Genomic DNA, 21867 nt, shown 5'->3' on the forward strand with positions numbered 1-21867 from the left:
TGGGTGCCACGAGCTAGCCGCAGATACGAAAGCCGTTGATGCAATCAAGAATTTTCTGTCCTACTTCCAGCGACCGACTTGTCTCATTGTGTGGTCTACAGCTGGGTCTATGCGCATCCAAAGCCATGTGCGCATCGCTTCCCCGCCATCGTGTTCCTTCAATCGGATTGTACTTCAAGAGAACTCCCATTGCCATTCGGTCATCAAGTTGTTTGTCACTTGCCGTGATTGGTCCCATCCTCATCGATATGCAGCTAACATATACCGATCCAAGGCCATCAGCGGGTGCCTGGGCCACCGAGCCACCGGGTATCGATGCGAGCTTGTTTAATGTCCGTCATCGTCGGCAGATCAACACGGCCAGCATGAGAGCAGAGCATCAACGGGGCGCCTGGGGCTGTTTAGCTATTCGGACTGCGTATCTCAAGATCAACGTTTAACAAACTCTTCCTGCTGTCGTGAGTGCATGCTCGACCGCGCAGCGCAAACACTTCCCACTGCCTGGAGTCTGTTTGAGCAATGCAGGAGAATCACTGGAACGGCCTTGGACTCTAAGCTTTCCGTTTCGGTCAAACGATAAGCTGACTCAGCATCCGAGAGAATAGCGTTATGGTAACCCTAAACCCATCCACTCCGTTTGCTGGATCGTCGCAGAAGTCAGCACATAGGCTGAGTGACTTCTGGGATTAGAGTAAATCTCGTGCAGACACCGTATCGGCCGGACTTTGATGATATTGCAGCGAAGTCCGGTAACTCTCACATCAGAGATGCGTCAAGCTTTATACTGCGATAGTGCAGACACCTAGAAAGTGCAGCGATTCACATCATGAGTTTAATGCCTTTGAACGTCAGATACCTCGGAGAGGGAAGTCTCACATGCCGTATTGAATTCCAGCGGTGTCCTGAAGCGAGGATCAGGAGTCACTACTTAAACTCTGCAGATTAAGACCCCGAGTATCGGCATACCAGGACAACGACTGATTGACCGCAAAATATCTTGCTCCCTCACACAACTAGTAATACTCGTGGCTCCAAACTCTCATTACCCTTGCCGAGGAAATCTAGCAGAGCAACGGAGCCGTCCAGCCGACAGTTCAAGCGGACGTCTCAAGTCCACGGAAATATCTATTCAATTTTGAACATTCAGTTCGGACTTCACCATGCAAAGTCAGATTTCCGAGCTCAACGGCAAAACAATGGATACTTCCCGCCGCTGCCACGGAGGAAGGGTATCGTATTGGCCATACACTGGTAAGACCCGTTGTAGATAGCCCCGATCTAGCAAAGGCCTCGGAGCCTTGAAGTCATCCCTTCACCCTACATGAACACCAAGCCATGCACCCAGCCCCCACCATGCAATCCACCCATGCGAAACCACCCGCAGGAGCAAAAACAGAAGCCCACCTATCAACAATCCCAAGCCCCCGGGAACAACCAGCAACATGCAGATCCCAGACCGCAGACCGCACATCCACCCGACAATGAGCAGCCGATTCACAAGGCCCTCAGTACGTTTCTCCAACCCCACTCAACTTCCTCGTCCGCCCCGCCGTCGTTGTCGGTGGCGGCGGCATATCCCCTCCCCCTTTCTCACTATGACTCGACCCCGGCCTGTGGCTCGACCCCGGCCTTGCTAACCCGACGCTGCTCCTCCTCCCCCCTCCACTTACCGCCACGCCTCCGCTCTTCCGCCTGGGCAGCGCGCTCGGCGTCGGGATCGCCGAGCCGATCGAGTCTCTGGCCGCGCGGGCAGCCGAATGTCGTGGTAGCGTGGGTGTTGCGAACGTGTCGGTTTCTTCCATTACGCTGATGCTCGCTGAGTGGCCGTGTCCGTACGCATGCCCATGGCCGTGCCCAAACACGCCGCCCATCCCACTCCCCGGCCTTCCGTCCGCGTTGCTGGTGGGAGGAGCAAAAACCCCTTCGGAGCCCAGCAGCGGCGCCCGCGCGCCGGACATGCTACTCCGGCTGCTCGGGCGGAAGGTGTTACTCACGAAACTGGCTACACTGGCGCGGCTGCTAGGCCTGCTCTCCTCTGTCCCGAGCCTGCTTGCCGAGCGCTCGGGCGCGCCGCTGATGCTGGCGCGGGCGCTGTGCCCGAAGGAGAGCCTACTTACTGCGCGGCGCGGTTTGCGGGGCTCAAGCGTGTCTCCAGCTCCAACGCTTGCAGCGGGATTGGCGTCGGTAGCAGCTGTATGAGTCGTGCTCATAGTCATAGCCGTGCTGCCGCTGACACGTTTCCGCGAACTCCGCACTGTGACGGTGCTTGGAACGTGGTGGCCCAGCGCGCTTCCTCGGCCATCTCTGGGGTTCGGACTTGCGCGCTCGGGGGTGGCGGATGGGGCGGGTAGTTTCGAGCGCGCGGAATGTACGCGCTGCTCGAGCTTTTGCATCTTGCCTATTAGCCCGCGGATCTGGTAGAGCGAGCCCGACCGGGGGAGCGGGGTCGGGGGAACCGGTGTAGCAGGTTCGTGCTGGACGCTGCTGATGGTGCTTTGGCGCGTTGGGCGGGTTTGGCGAGTGGTGGTGGGTGTAGGCGCTGCGGATGGGGTCGGGGCTGTGCGCCGGGGTAGCGAGGGGGTTGTACGGCCGGCTGGGTTGGTGGAGCTGGGGACGGGGAGGGAGGGGCCGCGGGAGTGGCGGGGGGCGCGGATGGTGGTGTTTGAATAGTTCGGTCTAGGGGTCGTGGTTGGCGCTGTGGCGGTCGGCGGACGCTTCTTGATGGTGGGGAGGGGCGTGGTAAGATTTGCTGCATTCACGTTTGCGGTTAAGGAAGCGTCGGAGAGGGGCGGCGAGGGAGGTGTTGCGGTCACAGCGGAGGAGGTATCGGACTTGAGCGGCGGGGGCGTTGAGGCGGTGGGCGAGGAGAGCGTCGTTGCTGAGGTGGAGGCTTCGGAGACGGGGGAGCGTGGGCGGAGGACGCCTTGCGATTTGATCGCCCGAACCTTGTTGTCGCGCTGCCGTGCTACGGTTGCTTCGGCGTGGCGGAGCTTGCCTTGCACGATCTCGGCTTCGATCTTGAGGTCGGAGAGCTCCTCGCGCAGACGCTGGGTTTCTATACGTAGCGACTCGCGTTCCTGCTCGTTGGCCTTCATCTCTTCTTCCAGCATCACGCCTCGCTCTATTGCGACGTTGTATTTCGATTCAAGGTCTTCGAGGGAGGAGGTCGTGTTACGCGCCTGGCGCTCAAAGTCGTCATTCGCTACTTCGATGTCGCGGAGTTTGAGCTGGAGCGTCCGATTCGAATCGCGCAGGGTCGTGATCTCTTTTTGCAATGTGTTCTGCGCCGAGGCGGCCTCGGCTTTGGACTGTTTGTACTTTGCCTGCAACGAGTATCAGCACCTAGCCCGCTAAACCGACCCATAACCATAACGGCTGTGAGAAACATTGATATGCTGACCTTCCACTCCTCAACCTCAAAGCCCAGCCCCTCAACCTTCTCTTTCAACTGCCTTTCCCGCTTCTCCGACGCCTCTACGTCCTTCTCCAGTTCCGCCTCCAGCTCCCGGCTCGAGGCCTGAAATTCCTGCAGTTCGACTTCCAGCTGCTCATACTGCGCCTTGTAGTATGCCAACTCTTCCCCTAGACTCGATCCATGGATTGCTGGCGAGGATGGCGGTTCGTAGGCTGATGTCATGGCTGCGGTTGCGGCGTATGGTGAATGTTAGCGTGCGCGAGTCCTGGTAAGAATCCCTGGGTTCGTATTTGATAGCGATATGTTTTGTGCGGCGTAGTCTTCGTGGTGTGAATTCTCGTATCGGTTCCTGCTGTGGTTGCGGCGGTCCTCGGGGTCTCGATGGCGGTGCGCGCGCCGCTGGATTCTTTTTTGATGTGGTGCTGCTTCTTCAAGTTCCTCCTCTTGTTTATCTTCCCTCCTTCCTAACTTCCATGCCCAGTACTGGTGTCGTCCTGGTGCCTGCGGTCGGCGGTGTGGGTTGTGGTTGCTGTTGGCGGTGGAGGTTGAGGCGCCGCTTGGAAACAACACGGACAGGGGTTCAGCGTTGCCAGGCGCGCCATCTCCCCACGGGGCATGTGATCCACCAACTCTGACTCAAGTTGACAATGCCGATAGTGAGCAGAATATTGTTTTCTTTCTTTGCACACCTGGGAACTACGGGACGATACATGCGTCACGACCCCAAAAAGCACCAGATCCGGTCTGTCATCTGTGTCGCGCAGCAAACAATTCAACTGTCCCATAGATCCCCAATACCAAACGCCGTGCTAATCATACTCGAACAGTCCGCCACGTAACCTACTTTTCGTCCATACCATTTACATCCCTAACATCTTCAGCCGTACCAGATATCTTATCAACAGCGATCTGAGTCCCTTGCTTCCCGCTCTCATACGCTTGTTCCTTTAAATCTGACACTTTTTCCTTCCCTTGCACGTAAACAGTCGATGATCGGTCCTTCCCTGACTCGTAGACTTCCGACACCTTTTCTGTTGCGTTAGACACCGTCTCCTTTCCCTGCTCGTACACCTTTTGAGCCTTCTCTGAACCTCCGCCAAGCATCTCTTTTCCCTTCTCCAAGCCCCCAGTTGCCGCAGCCGAACCCGACGCATACCACTCCTTTGCCTTCTCCGTCCCGCCCTGCAGCGCATCCTGCGCGCTTGCCATCATCGGCGCCGTCCTCTCGCTCACCGAGTTCTTCGCTTCTTGCGCCTGCTCACTAACCGCCTTCGCCACCTCCCCCGGACTTGGATACTTGTTCAGTGCCTGCAGGATGAGGTAGTATACCTGCACGATCATGACGTGAATCCGCTCCTTCATCAGCATAGTCAGCCCATGCTGGAAAACACCTTTCAGCACATCCCCTCCCAAGCCCTGATACAGCCCCATGATCCCCTCTGTCTTCGCGATCCTGAGTATTGTGTGGAAAATTGTATTCCTCGTCGCCCGCCTTGCAGGTCTTGCCGTCACAGGGTCTGTGAACTTCTCTGATGTCGTATCCGTAGAAGACATCGGCTTCTGCGATGACACCTGCGCGCGCGCCTTAGCGAGCGCGAAAGGATAAGTAACACTTGAGGCGATGGCCTTGCTAGCCGCCGCCAAGAGAAACGTGAGTCTTGCGCCGGGGTTATCCCGCTTAGACCGCGGGACCAGCGTGCGCAGAAACATCTCATGCAGCAGGAACGTGAGGCTCGGGTTCAGCGTCAGGACCAGCGCAGCCGAGTACCCCGACCAGAAGCCCTGGAGCCCCTTCTCGTCGCGGATCTGCAGCGCGATGTCCTTGGTGCTGAGCTGGGGGTGGACAGAGGGGTTGCGCGAGCGCGCTGCTATCATCGCAGCCGTCTGCTTCCGCGTAACGATGTTCTGGATCGGGGTGGTGAAGAGCTTGGCAAATGCGCCGGCGAGCATGCCGACGCTGAGCTCGTCGAGCATGGGAAGTTTGGAGCCATTGCGGCGCTGGCGCCGCTCGCGGAGGTAGTTGTAGGCCAGAAAGAAGAGGAAGGAATCCGCGACGCTCTTGGCTGTGTCTTGTAGCACCCCGCTGTAGAAGGCTGAGACGCCGCCTTCGTGCTCGTAGATCTTCTGCGCTGCGTCGAGGACGCTTTTGTATTCGACATCGTCCTTGTTGTCGGCTTCGTTTGCGAACTGCTTTTGCACTTGGAGGCGGGCGATTACAAGGGAGAGTGGGTAGGTGATCAGGTTGGAGATGGCGGTGCCGGCTGAGCCGGAGAGGGCATGGCCGAGTGCTGGGAGGGCCGGTCCGCCTAGGGAACTGCGTGTTTGTGCTTCTTGGTTTTGGTGGTACTGGACGAAGGCATCCTATGCGGCCGTTAGTGCTGTGGATCGCGCCGGCGGACGTTACTCACGAGCAGATCGTATCGCTGGAAGGATTCCGTCATGTTGATGATAGTGCTGCAAGCTCTCTTGCTTCCAATATTCCCCTAGAAGTACATACACGTACCTAGAAGGGCCGTGCCGAGTTGCAGGAGATTTGCAGAGATGAAGAGAGGAGCATTGAATGATGAGGAGCAGAAGCGGAGTGCAGTGATCGCCAGCTGCATGAGGCTCGTGCCGCACCTCGGCATCGCGATCCCACACGACGTCACCACGTTCTGGCGGCCGCTAGTGCTGTACCCCAGACTTGGCAATGGGCCAGAAGATGATTCGGTCCCAAACCGGTACTCTATTAGCATTACCTTACTGCCGGCGCTACGACCGACGACCTCTTCAGAGGCTCGCTTTAGTGGGACCAAATATGATGAATGCTTGTAAGCTGCACTGATGATCCTTATCCGCTGATCGGAAGACGTAGCCAAGCAATTGGAATACATCTATATCCATGGAGAGGATACAAAAAGAGTATTTTCAAGCCTTCATGGATCGATTAATGAAAGACAAGCACCGAGACGGCAGTAGATTGCTGGCCTCACCGAAACCAGCTCCACAGCAAAGCTCCTCCGACTGCAGCAGCGCCAATGATACCAGCCCAGTACATCAGTGCCAACTTCAAGCAATCCACAAACACCTTCTCTGCCGACTCTGCGTCATTGATATGCGGAAACGGCACATCTGGCACCGGCTTCCCCAAAATACTACAAAGCGGCTCCCACCCCTCCCTCACATCGTAGTAGTAGACTTTCTTTCGAGGGACGACCCGCTCCAAATATTCAATGTGCCTCTCATAGACAAAGACCCCGGGCTTCGTTTCGCCATTGTAGTAATACAGCTCCGCCCACCGGCCAGCTGTATGCGCGTCCACCATAGCCTTCCACCACCTCAACCCCGGAACCGGCCAAAACACCAGCCCCAACCACCCATTCGCCGCATTGTTGGCCACAGGCTCCATGCTCCTCCACCACTTCTCAGCCTCCCGCGTCGTGACAATCACCAGCGCATCAGGATATAGCTCAACCAGCTCTTCGGCAAATTGTATCGGCATGCCGTCCGTCACGGCCGCGAACCCGCTCAGCTGCGTCCGAAGCCGCTCCTTCACGAACTCGCGGTCGCGGTACCGGCTGGTGATCTCAACCCAGCGGTGCATGTGTGTCGAGGTGCCATGCACGAGCTGCGCGCCTGTATGGTAGACGGGCGCGTCCAGGAGTATCTCAAGCGCGGCGGAGAAGCTGGAGGTGCCCGTGCGGGACATGCCGAGGCCGAGGACTTGCATGGGCGTTGTGGGGGGCCCCGGTGCGGAGGCTTGCTGGCCCATTGTGAAGTTATAGGGAGGGAAGACTTGGAAGATGGATAGAAAAGTGAGGGCCGGTTTAAGAAACTTTGAGGCTGGAATTAGGGACAGACTCAGTATCTGGAGGACAGGTTCTGCTTATTCAAGGAGAAACTGCATGAGACCGTGCATCAAGTGCTTACCTTAGGCGGCCACTATCCAACCTGCTTGTTGTGGCCCCCAAATCTTTTATGTTACATCGTTGTTGATAAGACGCAAGTTCCAACATGCGGCCCTTTCCAATGACCACGACAGCCACTAAAAGGCCCTGCAGGCCGGGAACGGCACTAATCCAGCGGTCCGCTACTGCTGGTTTCAAAATGTGCGGCCGTTTGAAAATGAACTTCATCCACCCCCCCTCTCAATTGTTAAAGACCAAAACCACGTTTGCATAACGATTCAACGCTTAAGATAAAACTTAATGTTATTAAAAGATGCAGCACAGCTACAGCTCTTTAATAGCTAGAAATTAAGAGGACTAGCGGCGTCGTGTAGCTAATAAATCACTAGAATACAAAGTTTCGTGTATATTTAATTTTCTTAGAAAGCCCGCACGCCGCTGCTCGCTTGCGCGGTTTTTATAATTATTAAAGCTTTTCTACCACGTATCACTTAAAATATACCTAGATAAATACTAACTATTAATAGTTGCAGTTATGCTGCATCTTTTAATAATATTAACTTCTATCCTAAGTGTTGAATCGTTGTGTCAACGTGGTTTTGGTCTTTGATAATCGAGGGGGAGTTTGGGTGGCTGAAGTTCATCTAAACGGCCGCACATTTTGAAACCAGCAGTAAGCGAGCTACTTCTCGTGCTTGAGGCCGAACTCTTGGTTGAAGTATTTATATCAAGTATCCACGCGCTGCAGACATTTGACCTGTTATACCAAATCCGCAGTGATTATGGAGGAATGGCATACAGATTCGCCGATTGTGCAGAACAAGGTCTTGAGCTAGGCTTTGTATACACAGATGATAATGGTGTTATCAACTCCTGGTCCTCATCATTAGGTAGCATTACTTCGTGTCAGGATCATCTCTTAGTCGGCGAATCAAACCCCACACCTCCCCCAACTAGACCTATAACTGCTAATAGCGATAGTGCGACATAAACACAGCGCTACGCAAGGCAACAAGCGCTTATTGCAATATCATGCTAGCCCCATCCTTTCAGCCTCCTGCGCCACAGCTTTCGGAATTTCTTCCTCGAGGGAAATCTGCTTGGGATCCCACCCCAGCACTTTCCTCGCTCTAATAGCTTGCGCTCTACTATTGGCACCCCACAAGGCTGAGCCCCAACGAGTTAATCCATTCGCTTCCTCAGGGCTAACGCTCACAACCTCATCCGTAGAAATCAGGCCTTGCTTCTTCGCCGCGGCCGCAATATTTTTAGCAACAGCTCCCCAGACATGCTCACCGCTGACAGCGAAGTAATACCCCTGGGCGCCCCACGTAGCACTGCCTACGTCCCTCGCCGCTTCTTCAACCAGGCGCAGGTACAGGTCGCTGAGATCGTACACGTGTACGTTCGGCCAGTATGTTTGGCCCTCCCCGACCATAATGCCGTGCTTCTGCTCAAGCGTGCAGCGGGACAACTCATATATCTGGTGGCCTCGCTGGTTGCCCGGCCCTCTCCCCAGGCCGTAGATGGTGGGAGGCGACACAATAGCGGTCTTAAGACCGGCGTCCAGGATCAGCTTGTCGACATTACGATGGGGAGCTCGCTCAGGAATGGATGTCACGTCCGCTATGCCGTCCCAGTCGTCGTAGATCTTGTCGTCGGCTTGGCCGAAGCGCTTTGCATCGAGATCGCGCCAGAGGAGTTCTCCAGTTCCGCTCGTATGGATTAGGTAGCGGGTGCGATTGTCGGCATCGAGGCCGGCTAGGATAGCCTTTGCGGCGTCTGGATGGTCGGCGTCGGCAAAGTCTGAGATGGGCTGAGAGATTAGCGTTGAGGATTCTCAAGGAAGCGGAGTTGGAGAGACGGACGCAGCACGATGTCAGCCTTCGCTGTCTGATCGGTGAGTATATGTGCGTCGTCAAGAGTCCCATATACAAGCTCAATGTCGGGATACTGATCCGCGATGTGAGCGCCACGCTCCTTGCTCCGCACCAAACAGGTCCAACGGTACTCGGGATGTGCTTGAGCAATGCGATGGAGCGCATCACCGCCGATGTACCCAGTAGTTCCGGTCGCGAATATCTTGACCATTATAGTAGCGGCTGGGTAAGCGGAAGTGCTGAACGACGCGCTTGCGAAGACGTTCTGTACTACAGCGGCAGAAGGTTTGTAGAAAAATACAGAGTGAGACTTCTTGCCTTCTTCAGAGAGTGTCCTGCGAACATGGAGCGGAAGGAGTGCTCAACTGGCTGTCTTTATGAGGTAGTTATCAACCCAACGCAACAGCTATCCTCATAGATAATCTGTATCCACCGGGGGCTCCGCGGGGATGACGCAATTCCGGGGAGTGCTTACCAATCCACTTGGAATTGCTGTCAAAGACTGTGCTATTGCGTGTCCAAAGCTAAGCGCTAAGGCTGTGTATACAATCAGTAGTGGACGAATTGTTGTAGCGAGCATTGGTTCTCTTAGTTGTGAGACGGATATACGTCAGCGATGCCGCAAGCGCTTGGCCCGTTATACACAATCTACAAGCGCTCCTGAAGGCATTATTCAGGGATTCTGCAGCGCATAAAGTTTACTCCGACTATACAGAAGAGCTCCCTGACCTAGGCTAGATCTGCATATATAATTGTAGTATTAGCAACCCCTGATCCTCACCGTAAGTGTTGCTTTGTGTCGAAATTATCTCCTCGTTGGCGTATCAAACCCAACACCTCCTCCAACTGGACAAGAAGTCAAATTACCTCTCCAGTACTGCATAGCATAAGCCGGCAGGTACGAGTTTGATGTAAAGTCCTCAGGCATATACAGAGCAACATCGCTGTCTGTATAGTTGCCCCCTGCCCGTACGAGCGCATCAAGTACGTAGCTCTCGATAAAGTCATAGAACACCAGGTCAACCGCCTCTGGAGTGCTGCCATCTTCGGGAAAGGAGCCGTTGCCCTGCACGACGTTCGGGCGGGGGTAGTTGGGTCTGTTAGGCATGTTAGTGCTATGATAGGTTTGCTATGGAGGGGTACACTACATTGGCGAATGGATTGTGTCATCACCATCGGTGCCGAAATCGTCTCTGGTAACGTAGCCGGGCACGATTTCTGTTGACTGCCGGCGAATAACGCGCCCTCCGGGTACTGAACGACGTTCGACATGGTCTCGGCGGATCGGTGGGTCCACACAAATGTTGCGGTCGACTAGGGACATGCTTGAGAAGCCGAGGTCTCTGGAGTCAAGGTTTCGCTTCTTGTGTTTGATAAAGCGGCCGGCGTTGAGGATCCCGAGGACTTGCTGGAGCGCTGTAAGTGTCTTTGTATGCAGTAAGCAGAGACGCAAGCTTACCGAAGCGAGCTCGAAGGGCACCTCGGGTATATAGAGGAACTTGTTCAAAAAGGGGATGACGATGAAAGAATCGTCATACGTAAACGGTCCTTTTACGACATCGAACCTTATGCCTGGCCGTTGGTTGTTAGCATCTATATAGTGCCATTGCCGATCTTTTGACTTACCGCCGGTGTTGGCGAGTAAGATGCGTGGAATGTCGGACCTAGACTTGTTCACCACGACAGCAGCAAGGGCCGTCTCGATAAGACCGTAGATGCTTCCAGGACTGCCGTACGGGGCACAGAACTGGCAGAATGTCTGTGGCGCGCACTAAACACCAGTTATTAATACTCAAAAATGCTGCTGTGATGATCGAACAGAGTCAAGGGCACTCACTCCATACAGCCGCGTCAGATTAAGCTGTTGTCTGATACCGTATATAGTGTGCGACACACTACATGTGTCAGCTTGTTCCATGTTCACTGCGTGTTTGGCAATCGTACGCGATTCCATGCTGCGTATCGAATGCTCTGTCCTGACTGCCGCTTGCGTGATAGGCAAACGTAAGTCTATTCCAGTCGAGATAGCGGCGAGCATACCGCATGGACGACGATGCCGTATAAGTAGACAAACCAGCGCTAGCAGTCGACGTAGCGTTGATGATGGCTCTCCTGGTTGGATGCGGGACACCGCTGGGCAGCATGTTGCCGTGGTAGCTGGAGGAGTTGATGCCGGTCATCGATACCCAGCCAAGAGTCTCACAATAGCGTCCTGATCCGATGGCAGTAGTCATCTCGTCATAAATCGCCCAATCACGCACATGGTTATGGCCTTTAAACTTTAGCTATGGCCGATTACGAACGGCGAAAGCTTACCTCCAAAAATCTGAATCGGAGTTGTGGGTTTCATGCTGCGGATAGTATCATAGACCACGCCCCAGGTGCTCGAGCTTATGTTCCTCCTTGCGGGATTGTGTCCCTTGGTGATAGAGATCGTTAGTGATGGAGATCGCCCAGATAGTAATAGTGAGATCGATAAGGAAGACACACTGCAAGTATAAACAGATCGATAGGCTCCGTAAAGTTGACCGCCTCGAGGAACCACGGCTGCTTGACCATCTGGGAAGCTGGAGTAATGCGAGACACGTTTGAATTGCCTGTAAAGTTGTATAGTACGCCGAAAGCCATGATTCGAAGGCCTAGGAGCTGTTGGTAAGCTCATCTGAGCTGTAACTTATACTAAACATACCTTGCTCAGTTGTGAAGTACCGGTACCGGTTGCCAAGGACCTCGTACTCGTTGGTATCAGGGTTTAGGATCTCGACGTTGCTCGTCAGATAGCGCTCGCCATACGCTCCGGCGAATTCAGTAAAGTGCTGATACGCAATCTCAGAGACGTAGAGCTCGTGGTTCCCAATGGCCAGAATATCGTAATCGATATTTTCAAACACTGGGTTTGACAGTAATCTTAGCAAGCTCAGTGTCAGTGAAAGGGAACATCATCTGGGTTTGAACGTTTAGACCGTCGTAAGACAGGTAGTTCTTACCCGTTTGGCTTCGTAGCATCTGCTAACCCGGCTCCATCATGCATGTCCTGAGTGTTATTCAGCGTTGATACCCTGTGGCGTCCTCTAAGTTCCCGTACTCCGCAGTCTACTAACAGTAGATCGACTCCAAGCTCCCGCGCCTTCTGCTTCATACGTGTTGTAAAGCTCACATAGTCTCCCCAATCCGCCTAAATTTGTCAGCGGTTACGGTTACCGGTCGGTGGCCAAGGCGGTGACAAACTCCGTATGATTGCTCTTTTAAGTGGCCTTCGAGCCAGCCATGAGTGTCTGTAGTCTCGCGAGGCTATCAACAAGAAACCCATTTGGAAGTAGAGTAGAAATGGAACATACATGCAAGAAATTAATTTGGCCCCATTCGAGAGGAGCGCGAGGACCAGTAGTTGCATTCTGTGACTCCGGCTGCATTCGTTTGACACGACGTGTCATCACAACATCCTCCTGAGGTCCATAGCAGCTGTCACAGGCGAGAACTGTGAGGGCGCTGGTGAGGCCGACGAGGGTGGAGGATAGGCGCATTTTTGCTGATAACGAGTAATGTTCGCTACGGAGACCCTCTTAAGACCTCAATTGATGATAATACACCAAGTTGAAGCTCCTGCGCAGCTCCTTGCATGATTCCTGGGGTCCCACCGCTCTTTAAAGGCAGCATGGTTCGATTATGCGCTCGCGGAGCTCCAGAAAGCAGCTCTGCGATAGGACCCCCCACGTGCATGAACATGACATGCCAAGATAGAAGATACCTTCTCTTTTAGGCGTCGATCACCGTCATTGTGCTTTTTGTTGGCGTTCCTGGCGATTGAACTCTCCCGTCGTGCGAGGGGTGGAGACACGATTGGCGGCCATCCAGAAACCGTTCCGGGCATCCCTGTCGAGAAGAGCTGGTGCCAAAACCTCACTTCAGCGAAGTAACTCCCATCACTGTGAGGCTGTCAGTACGGAATTTGAGAAGCTTTGCACCAACTGATCGTACCAGCACCAGCAAGCGGTGTAGTCTTTCCACGGGCCTTCGAAACTTAGGGGTCATGAGCCGACGCCGCTGCAATGAACTGTCCAATCACTGCAGCTTGGTACACTGCTGTCTATCAGACGAACACAATGCGAGCCTTATAATATCCGTAAGAGCCATCTCTTTCCAGGACCATGGTTGTGTGCGCTACTAACATCCCCAATGCTATGAGCTTGACATGCTTTGTCGCAGCGCAGATTGTTGCGCAAATTTTCATACTTTACTAACTCTTGTTGTAGTCAAGAATTTGGGAAACAGGGTCGCACTGCTAGCTGTTAGATACCTAGGTACGAAACACCTACTACTTCCATTCGTGGGGCACGGTCAACCGTCAAGGACCTGAGATATTTCCCAAGCCATAAGTCCTAAATGCGATTCTTGTGCTTAAGGTGGACGAAGTCGTTTGGGGCTCGAAGTCCGCTCCTATAAACCAACCGACGGCGCTCGGGCGTGATACTGCGTACAGATAATCGATTGAGAGCGTGGGTTCTCCAACTCTCGCAACCTTTTACTTCTTTAATTGTCTGTAAGTAGCAGTGGTTCGTTCTCACCGTAAAAAGTCTTGTTACATCAACTGTGTAGTCTGACTATGAATTACTCCCGTTGTGATAGTCATTTTACCGGTAGTGAATGGCTATGTCCTTGGCTATTTCTTTGGACGATCGACTATATGGTGAGGTTTGCTGTCTACGGACAAGCTACTTCCGTACCATTCTCCGCTGTAGACGATGCTATTCCGCTTCCTTGCACCATCGTCAAGATTGTAGGAACGTTTCCATCCACCTTCCTTTCGGCGTTGCGCAGCATCCATTCAGGTCTTCGAGGCTACGACTATCTACATTCGTCTAGGAGGTTGAGTAATTGTTCGCTCCTAGCTAGAGGCCTTGTCCGAGACTAATCAGTACCATATCACCGTTTCGGCAGCCATGTATGGCCCTGTGGTGTGGAATCATGATTCGTAAGATCAGTTGCCAGCTGGAATCGCATCATCTTGTCCTTAAGCAGCTATGAGGAAGTGCTGTTAGTAGCGTGTGAAATTTGCAGGAGCCTGTCTGGGTTCTTGTTTGGAGCGGGTTGAAAGACATTGCTGGTATCTCATGCGCTCGAAGATTGTAGGTATAATTTCGTCAGACAGGATCTGCCTACCGAACGGGCGGCTGTCTTTCCTTCACTCAATTACTGGCGGAAGATGGCTGCATCGGAATGGTGGCTCACCAGAGCAGCTGACCTGCTCTGAGCGCTGACCGTTCATGTTCCAACTGCAATCTCAATGCAAAACAAGAACTCGTGCTGCGTCAGTTTTCCTTTGCTTCACATGTGCGAAGTCTACCCCTTCACCGGCCTTTCAAACAACAAACAATCTCTCAACGTAGTTTCAATATCGTGTTCAACATCACCTTCCAGACCTTTCCAACCCTCCCGCAAGATCGCGTTTCCACTTCCATAGCAACCTGAGGCACAAATCGCACGGCTTCGTACATCATGGACACCGACAGAACACTGGTGACGTTCAAAGACGGCGACGTTCTTCTGAAACTCTCCGCTAGCGTCACCATGCAACTGCATGCCGCAGTCCTTCGTCGTAACAGCAAGCTCCTCAGCGAGTTGGTTGCGGAGGAGTGCTCGGCAATCTTAACACCGCAGGCAAAGAACAAAGGTATCCGCATTCGCTACAGGCTGGAGCTCGTCGAGCGCCCACCGATGGGCCAGGTTGGAGCCGGCAAGTTGATCCGCGTAGTACGTGAATACCCTCAACCGCTTAACCAAGCCAAATCCTTGGGAAGGAAGTTGCTTACCAGCTAAAGTAGGAGCTCGATGACAACGGGCGGGTGATTGACGACATCGAAGGCAAACCACGCCGACACGCCCTGCCCGACCTCGAGAACGGCAAGATCCCGCACCCCATCTACAAGCACTACGCCAACGTGATCGGCGCGTACTACAACCGCGAGATCATCCTGGACCACAGCAGCATCACCTCCCTCCTGCATGACGCGCTCATGCTCCTCGAAGTAGCCAGCTATCTCGGCTCCGTCTCCGTGGTCTCCAAATCGATCGACCTCGCGCTCCTCAACCAAGGCCAAACGCTCTACCGCTCGATTCAGACCAACCCCACGGCCTGGATCAAGCTAGCCCACCAGCTCAAATCCGAGATCCTGTTCCAAGAAGCCCTGATCCACCTCGTCGGAAGCTACAACGCGCTCACCGCAGACCAGAAGTCCGAGCTATCCAATGATCTTATGGCCCTCATCGACAAGAAACACCTCGAGCTCCTTGCGCGCTCCCAGGACCTCGAGGCAAAGATCTTCCGCCTCTACCCCCGTAGCATGCGCCGCGACGCCACGCTGCAGGAAGTCGGCCGCGCGGCCTACAGCTCCGACATCTACGCGTGGATCGCGCTGTGCGTCCTGCGGCACTGGCTGGGCGATCAGATCGCCATGGATCGGGGGCACCATTCGCCTGATGGTGGATACGCACTTTATTGCAAGCTGGCGCAGGGCGGCATGGCTTATATTGACCGCACGGACCTGGGGCCGTTCTTTGGCATGTTCCCGATGAGCGTTAAGGCGAAGGCGTGTGTGGAGAACTGCGTGCTGGAGATTAAGGAGCTTGTGAGACGGATGGTGGAGGGGAGCAAGCTGCTGAATTCGAACTTGGCGCTGGATGTGGGCAAGTATGGGGTGGAGTACTTGACGGATGTGAAGGTGGCGAAGGGAGAGTTTCCGTGGTTGAAAGGTTAGCCACGGCTATGGCGAAGGACAATGCATGCTCCGGCTGTGTGCTCTGCTCCGCCGTTTGATGGGTCACGGATGATTCTAGGCCTGTCTCAATATCCAAAATTATAAATCGAAAAGGTTGCCGGCGGGCGTTCAGGTGGATTGTTGCACTTTTCTGAGCGGCGTGCGCACGAGCTGAGGAATTTTCTTGGTTGGCTTTTAGGTGCGGAAGTGATCGACAATCAAAGAACCGAACTCAATATAATACTCTTCGGGCCCTCAAGGATTCTCATATGCCGTATGGAATTGCAGTCATGCTACAGCCCGATTCCGCGAACCTTTTCGGAACAGTTTATTGAATTCCGTCAACGCCCTACTCTCACCACTGCATCATCAACAGCGGAGCCGAGTCCTTCTGGCATCTGCTTCATTACTGGATGGTGTGCGGTAGGTGTTGCACATACTACGAGGCACTGACGCGCAACCTTGTCCAACGTTGATCATGTGTCAGCTAAGGGTGAGCAGGGCTAGACTGTAGAATGAATGTACCGGTTATGGTCATATATTTCGTTTCTGAATTGTCCATTGAAGCTGGCGTGCAACCAATACAGCTTTGGGGCTCGAATATGTACATACGCCGCCTGATCATAGTACCCACCACACTTACGAGAACACCTTTCCACTGAGCAGCCTTCGACCGATGTATCCCTGCACTCCCTCTGCCATCTCCTCCCCTGCTCGTCCTAATCATCATAGCCCTCCGGTATCTTCCTAGGCCCCTTCGGTACTGTGATTAATCCAAATTAGCCCGCATGTTCAATACCGCGTCGCCACAATCCATCCACCAGGTCCGGCATCCACTAGTTGGCAAGCGAGGTGACATACTCGGATAAGTCAACGGAATCGGTGGCCTCGGTCCATCCCCCAACCTCCGCCTTATTGAAGGAACCGTAACCATCATGACAGGTCCCATACCGCCGACGACAAAGGAGTAGAAGATGGCTGGCTTCTCGTGCGACGCCCAGCGGAGGTAGGAGAGCGGCTGGCGCCAGAATCGCGGTGTTGACATGATGGTGGTGTTGCGGCTTGTCGCGCCGGCTTCCGTGGGGGAGCGGTCTCAATTGGCGGCGCGCCGGTCCAGGAATTCGATTAGAGTGTGTCTGAACGATCGAAGTGTTTGTTTGTGGGCTGCCTTGAAGCTCCGGGGAGCTGTTGCTGATGTAACTTGCTCCGCGATGTCGAGGTCGAAGCTGTCGGTGGTGGAGATGTTCCGACGGGAAAGTCTTGGCATCGAATACGTTTCTGAAGCTCCAAAAGCCGCAACCTCTGATATTGGATTGTTGATTGCTGCTTTAGCACAGCATGAGGTGGCTAGTCTCTTTTCTTCTGCTCGCGCTGCTGGGCGTTGTCCAAGCGCTGAGCTTCAGTGGAAGCCGACTACTGGTTGTCATCGAGGAGCTGGAGGAGAAGGAGAAATACTCGCAGTTCTGGGGGGACCTGAAATGTATGTAGTTGTCAATTGCGCGTGGCCGTGGGGCAATGAGGCGTATACGGTGCTGACAGTGAGATCTTGTAGCTCGAGGATTTTTACTTTCCTTCGAATCACCGAAGAACGACAAGCTATCTCTCTTCAAACACGGCGAACGAGCATACGACCACCTCATCCTCTTTCCACCCAAGTCAAAAGGCCTAGGGCCAAACCTCACGCCCCAAATCCTTCTCGACTTCGTCAACAGAGATGGCAATATCCTCCTAACCCTCTCTGGCGACTCACCTACTCCCGCCGCTATAAGCTCGCTTCTCCTAGAGCTCGACATCCACCTCCCTCCAGACCGCAATGCTCTGGTCGTAGATCATTTCAACTTCGACACCAAGACCGCTGCAGAGAAGCATGATGTGCTTGTTCTGCCACCTCCTCAAGCTCACCGACCAGGTGTCAAGAACTTCTTCTCCGTTGGAGGAACCCTCGCCGTGCCACGAGCGGTTGGACAGGTCCTCAGCAATGAAAGCCCTCTACTGGTGCCCATCCTCCGCGCACCCACCACCGCATATAGTTACAACCCGAAAGATGAGGCGGAAGCTGTAGAGGAGCCCTTTGCCGTTGGCCAGCAGTTGTCACTCATCTCTGCACTGCAAGCTCGCAACTCCGCCCGTTTCACCGTGCTGGGTTCGGTCGAGATGCTGCAGAACCAGTGGTTGAACGCGAACGTCAAGACAGCCGGCAAGGAGACCACGACTGCGAATCGCGAATTCGCGAAGCAGCTTTCGAGTTGGACGTTCAAAGAACTGGGTGTGCTCAAGGTCGGCAAGCTACAGCACTACCTCGCCGAAGACGGGAAGAAGTTCAATACTAGCTCGCTTTCTGTTCCGGAGCACAATCCTACAATCTACCGCATCAAGAACGACGTGGTAAGTACTACCCAGCCAAAGCCATGAGCTACTTTCATCAATACTGACAATGCCTCTTCGTAGACTTTCACAATCGAGCTCTCAGAGTACGTTGAGGACCATCTACAGCCATTCCTCCCACCCGCAGATGATGACCTACAACTGGAGTTCACCATGCTATCGCCATTCCACCGCCTTTCCCTAAAACCGATCGGCACAACCGAGAACGCTACCATCTTCGCAACTTCATTCACGCTCCCGGACCAACACGGCATCTTCAACTTCCGCGTCAATTACAAGCGTCCCTTCATGACGAATGTAGATGAGAAGAGGCAAGTTACTGTCAGACACTTCGCACATGATGAGTGGCCAAGGAGTTGGGAAATCAGCGGCGCCTGGGTATGGATCGGAGGAGTTTGGGTCACGGTCCTTGGGTGGATGGCATTTGTTGGTGTTTGGCTGTACTGTGAGCCGATGGATCGGAAGGCTGAAGTTAAGAAGACGCAGTAGTGTTGTAGCAACCTTCCGTTAGATTCTGGGGTTAGAGGCCTAGCGACATGACGTCCTTCTACATATTCCCCTATCATGATTCCTGCAAAAGCAGTTACCCTGCCGCTTCTTGCGGCCAAACACGGATGCGGGACTGCAACTGCAGTTTATTTCACGTGCACGGTACCACTCCATGCTTCCGGCCTGACATCTCCAGCAAACCTCCACCAACAACCGAAAACCACAAACCTGGGCAACCATAACAGTTGCGACATTGCTCAAGCCGACAACATCGGAGCTCAAGCCATATGGTAATCTCGATCCACTGCATACACCGGTCGCCAGGCTCTTCGCACGTACAGTGGCCCAGTCATGCATCTGCGATCCCGACCGTACTGCTCGTATCTCGTATTCTCAATTCTTGCTTGACGTTTCCCCGGGAATGTGACTTGGCCCCCACCCTAAGAGCGACCGTCTGAAGGAATCTGCCAAGGTCAGGCTGTTCTGCCACCAGGCTCAAGGCATCTTTACACATAAATATGATGCCGCCCTTGCAATTGGAGTCAAGAAGGAATCACGCTAATCCTGCATCCTGACATGGCGTAAGGCCGCAGTCTCGTATCTCTTTGCTCCGCACGCAGGTAATGGGGGCCGTTCGTTCCGTATCTAACCGTATAACTTTGATGAGGTCGTTCATATAAAGGCCATGAGAATGGCACCAACTTTCGCTAAGGCTACAGTTTCAACTAGTTTCCCTATCCACTGGGTTGCAAACAATGCTGCCTAAGTCTACGCTCCTATTGACGCTTCCACTTCTTCTGCATCAAGTCTGTTCAACCAATCTCTCACCTACCGTCCCCTCGATCACCATCGATGCTGGTGTAGTCATCGGTACAACTACGAATCTGCCCTCAGCAAGTGCAGCCGTGAACAAGTATCTCGGCATACCGTTTGCAGCGCCACCAGTACGCTTCGCCGTCCCGGAGAAGCCGAAGCCATGGGATGCACCGCTCAACGCGAGTGCATGGAAACCAGCTTGCATCCAACAATTCCCTCCTGTCTTCGCAGAGCTGTCTGACATCCTCGAGACTGTATTCAACGATTTCACTCCCGAAGAAAGCGAAGATTGCCTCTACCTCAATGTCTACGCTCCTGCAGGACCTGTGCCTGGTAATGGTCGCGCCGTGATGTTCTCGATCTATGGAGGGAACTTTCAGTTTGGTAGCGCCGGACAGCCCATATTCGACGGCTCTCCATTTGCGGCATATGAGGACGTTATTGTCGTTACCATCAACTATCGGACTAATAGCATGTACCTTCCTGCATTACCAATGTTGAGTTCAGTAACTGACGTTCTGGATGGAAATAGTCTTTGGCTTCGCCTCCGCCCCCGAATTGCCTCTCGCTGAACGAAACCTCGGCTTCTTAGATCAAAGGGCTGCCTTGGACTGGGTAACACGCAACATCCATGCATTCGGTGGCGATCCAGCAAAGGTGACAATTATGGGCGAGTCAGCCGGCGCCTTCTCTGTCGATACACTCATCACAACCATGCCCCAGAATCCGCCGTTCCGCGCTGCTATCCTCCAAAGCGGCCAGTACAGCTTCCTGAACCCCGGCCTGGTGGACAGCACTCCGACCTGGCTGGCTCTGACGGCGATTCTCGGCTGCAGTGATCCGGTCAGCAATCTAACATGTGTCAGGAGCGTGCCTGCGGAGAATCTCACCGAGATCACTGAGGCTAACGGTCTCATCTTTTATCCAACTTCGGACAATGTCACGCTGCTATCCCATCCGGCTGCTGCGCGCGCTGACGGAAACATTGCGCGTGTACCCGTCTTAGAAGGCACAAATGCACAGGAAGGCACTCTATTCGCAGCCGTGCAGGACAACCTTACCGAGTTCTTGAATCAATGGTTTGGCGCGTTCCCGCCTGAGGCGATAGAAGCCGTCCGGCTGGCTTATCCCTTACAGGGCAGGACGGAAAATGAGGTTATTGCCGAAATCTCCGGAGAGTTTTCATTTCTGTGCCCGCAATCGCTGCATACTAACGTCACTGCTGAGGCCGGAGTCCCTGCGTGGCGGTATTGGGTTAGTCTTTCTCCTTCCTCCCTAGTCCCCTGTCTTCCTTTCCCCCGTTTCCTCTTGTTTGAACTTCTGCCTCCTCCAAACTAGCCCCTATCCTTCCGTCAAAATAGAAAGAACATATTTAGAGAAGCGAAGAAAACAGTTAACAAGCCCCCTCCAACCCCAGCTCAACGCCACCTTCCCCAACATCCAGCTCCCAGGGTTCAACCTAGGCATCTATCACGGCTCCGAGCTCCCCCTCGTCTTCTCCACCTACCCTCCCTACAACGTCACAGCACAGCAGTATGCCCTTTCGAACTTCATGCGGCAGGCCTGGGCGCGCTTTGCGAAGAACCCTGCCGAAGGCCCCGGTTGGAATGCTGTAGGAACTAGTGGCAGTTTCGTGCGGACCCAAGAAGGTTGGCTAGGGTTCAGCGAGGCGGTGCTCGAGAGGGAGGCGGAGGACTTGCATGTGGGGGTTTTGGGGGCGGAGGGGACCGCTGGGGTGAAGATAGTCAGGGAGAGTGAGATTGATGCTAGGTGCGGGTTGTTTTTACCGGTTTATGAGGCGTTGTTGGCGGTTAAAGGGGATCGATGGCGGTAAGGAGGGGTGAGAGGAGGTTGGGGGACATGGAAGACGAGGGAAGTTTGCTGGGGGACCGTCCTGCTTAAGGATGTCACTGTGGATTCTGCGTTCAGCTTATCCGCCTGATGTACGCTATCAATGACATTGAAGAATATACTACGCTGATCCAGGAATTACTGTGATCATTCGCAGCTTTATCACCGCACTCATCAGGCGTTTCGATTTCATTATGGACTCCACCCTTGGGAAAACAGGTTCCCTGCCGTCCTCAACTCTTCCAGAACCGCCACCTCGACTTCTTCCTCTCTGCTTGCGTAGTCTCCGCCGTATCTGCATCGGCGACATCCCCGCCATCGGCTTGGAAAGCCGTCGTTTCGCGGTCTTCACGGTCATGAAGCAACAGGTTCTGGATCAACGACTTCAG

The 21867-nt window shown here is 53.9% G+C and overlaps 9 protein-coding genes across 9 annotated transcripts; 3 read left to right on the forward strand and 6 right to left on the reverse strand.

Moving 5' to 3' along the window:
• Window positions 1–1505: 1505 nt before the first annotated feature.
• W97_04875 (uncharacterized protein) lies at window positions 1506–3637 on the reverse strand (the record flags this gene model as incomplete). The annotated part of the gene is made up of 3 exons (XM_007782763.1): window positions 1506–2414; window positions 2481–3323; window positions 3401–3637. 3 exons carry the CDS (start codon window positions 3635–3637, stop codon window positions 1506–1508), a joined length of 1989 nt encoding a protein of 662 aa, XP_007780953.1.
• Window positions 3638–4255: 618 nt separating this feature from the next.
• Window positions 4256–5856, reverse strand: W97_04876 (uncharacterized protein; the record flags this gene model as incomplete). Its single annotated transcript, XM_007782764.1, has 2 exons — window positions 4256–5776; window positions 5824–5856. The coding sequence occupies 2 exons, from the start codon at window positions 5854–5856 to the stop codon at window positions 4256–4258; spliced, it is 1554 nt and encodes a 517-aa protein (XP_007780954.1).
• A 527-nt stretch (window positions 5857–6383) lies between these two features.
• W97_04877 (uncharacterized protein) lies at window positions 6384–7166 on the reverse strand (the record flags this gene model as incomplete). The annotated part of the gene is made up of 1 exon (XM_007782765.1): window positions 6384–7166. One exon carries the CDS (start codon window positions 7164–7166, stop codon window positions 6384–6386), a length of 783 nt encoding a protein of 260 aa, XP_007780955.1.
• Window positions 7167–8332: 1166 nt separating this feature from the next.
• Window positions 8333–9393, reverse strand: W97_04878 (uncharacterized protein; the record flags this gene model as incomplete). The annotated part of the gene is made up of 2 exons (XM_007782766.1): window positions 8333–9108; window positions 9171–9393. The coding sequence occupies 2 exons, from the start codon at window positions 9391–9393 to the stop codon at window positions 8333–8335; spliced, it is 999 nt and encodes a 332-aa protein (XP_007780956.1).
• Window positions 9394–9987: 594 nt separating this feature from the next.
• On the reverse strand, window positions 9988–12706 carry W97_04879 (uncharacterized protein; the record flags this gene model as incomplete). The annotated part of the gene is made up of 13 exons (XM_007782767.1): window positions 9988–10279; window positions 10331–10590; window positions 10642–10754; window positions 10809–10953; window positions 11020–11077; window positions 11127–11454; window positions 11499–11601; window positions 11673–11821; window positions 11872–12089; window positions 12170–12216; window positions 12268–12357; window positions 12411–12464; window positions 12521–12706. The coding sequence occupies 13 exons, from the start codon at window positions 12704–12706 to the stop codon at window positions 9988–9990; spliced, it is 2043 nt and encodes a 680-aa protein (XP_007780957.1).
• Window positions 12707–14678: 1972 nt separating this feature from the next.
• Window positions 14679–15937, forward strand: W97_04880 (uncharacterized protein; the record flags this gene model as incomplete). Its single annotated transcript, XM_007782768.1, has 2 exons — window positions 14679–14933; window positions 15005–15937. 2 exons carry the CDS (start codon window positions 14679–14681, stop codon window positions 15935–15937), a joined length of 1188 nt encoding a protein of 395 aa, XP_007780958.1.
• Window positions 15938–16656: 719 nt separating this feature from the next.
• W97_04881 (uncharacterized protein) lies at window positions 16657–16982 on the reverse strand (the record flags this gene model as incomplete). The annotated part of the gene is made up of 2 exons (XM_007782769.1): window positions 16657–16700; window positions 16799–16982. 2 exons carry the CDS (start codon window positions 16980–16982, stop codon window positions 16657–16659), a joined length of 228 nt encoding a protein of 75 aa, XP_007780959.1.
• A 293-nt stretch (window positions 16983–17275) lies between these two features.
• On the forward strand, window positions 17276–18811 carry W97_04882 (uncharacterized protein; the record flags this gene model as incomplete). Its single annotated transcript, XM_007782770.1, has 3 exons — window positions 17276–17417; window positions 17490–18322; window positions 18386–18811. The coding sequence occupies 3 exons, from the start codon at window positions 17276–17278 to the stop codon at window positions 18809–18811; spliced, it is 1401 nt and encodes a 466-aa protein (XP_007780960.1).
• A 755-nt stretch (window positions 18812–19566) lies between these two features.
• W97_04883 (uncharacterized protein) lies at window positions 19567–21461 on the forward strand (the record flags this gene model as incomplete). Its single annotated transcript, XM_007782771.1, has 3 exons — window positions 19567–20128; window positions 20160–20881; window positions 21045–21461. The coding sequence occupies 3 exons, from the start codon at window positions 19567–19569 to the stop codon at window positions 21459–21461; spliced, it is 1701 nt and encodes a 566-aa protein (XP_007780961.1).
• Window positions 21462–21867: the final 406 nt, after the last annotated feature.

The sequence above is a fragment of the Coniosporium apollinis genome (assembly GCF_000281105.1).
Source record: "Coniosporium apollinis CBS 100218 chromosome Unknown supercont1.22, whole genome shotgun sequence".
Taxonomy (NCBI): Eukaryota; Fungi; Ascomycota; class Dothideomycetes; genus Coniosporium; species Coniosporium apollinis.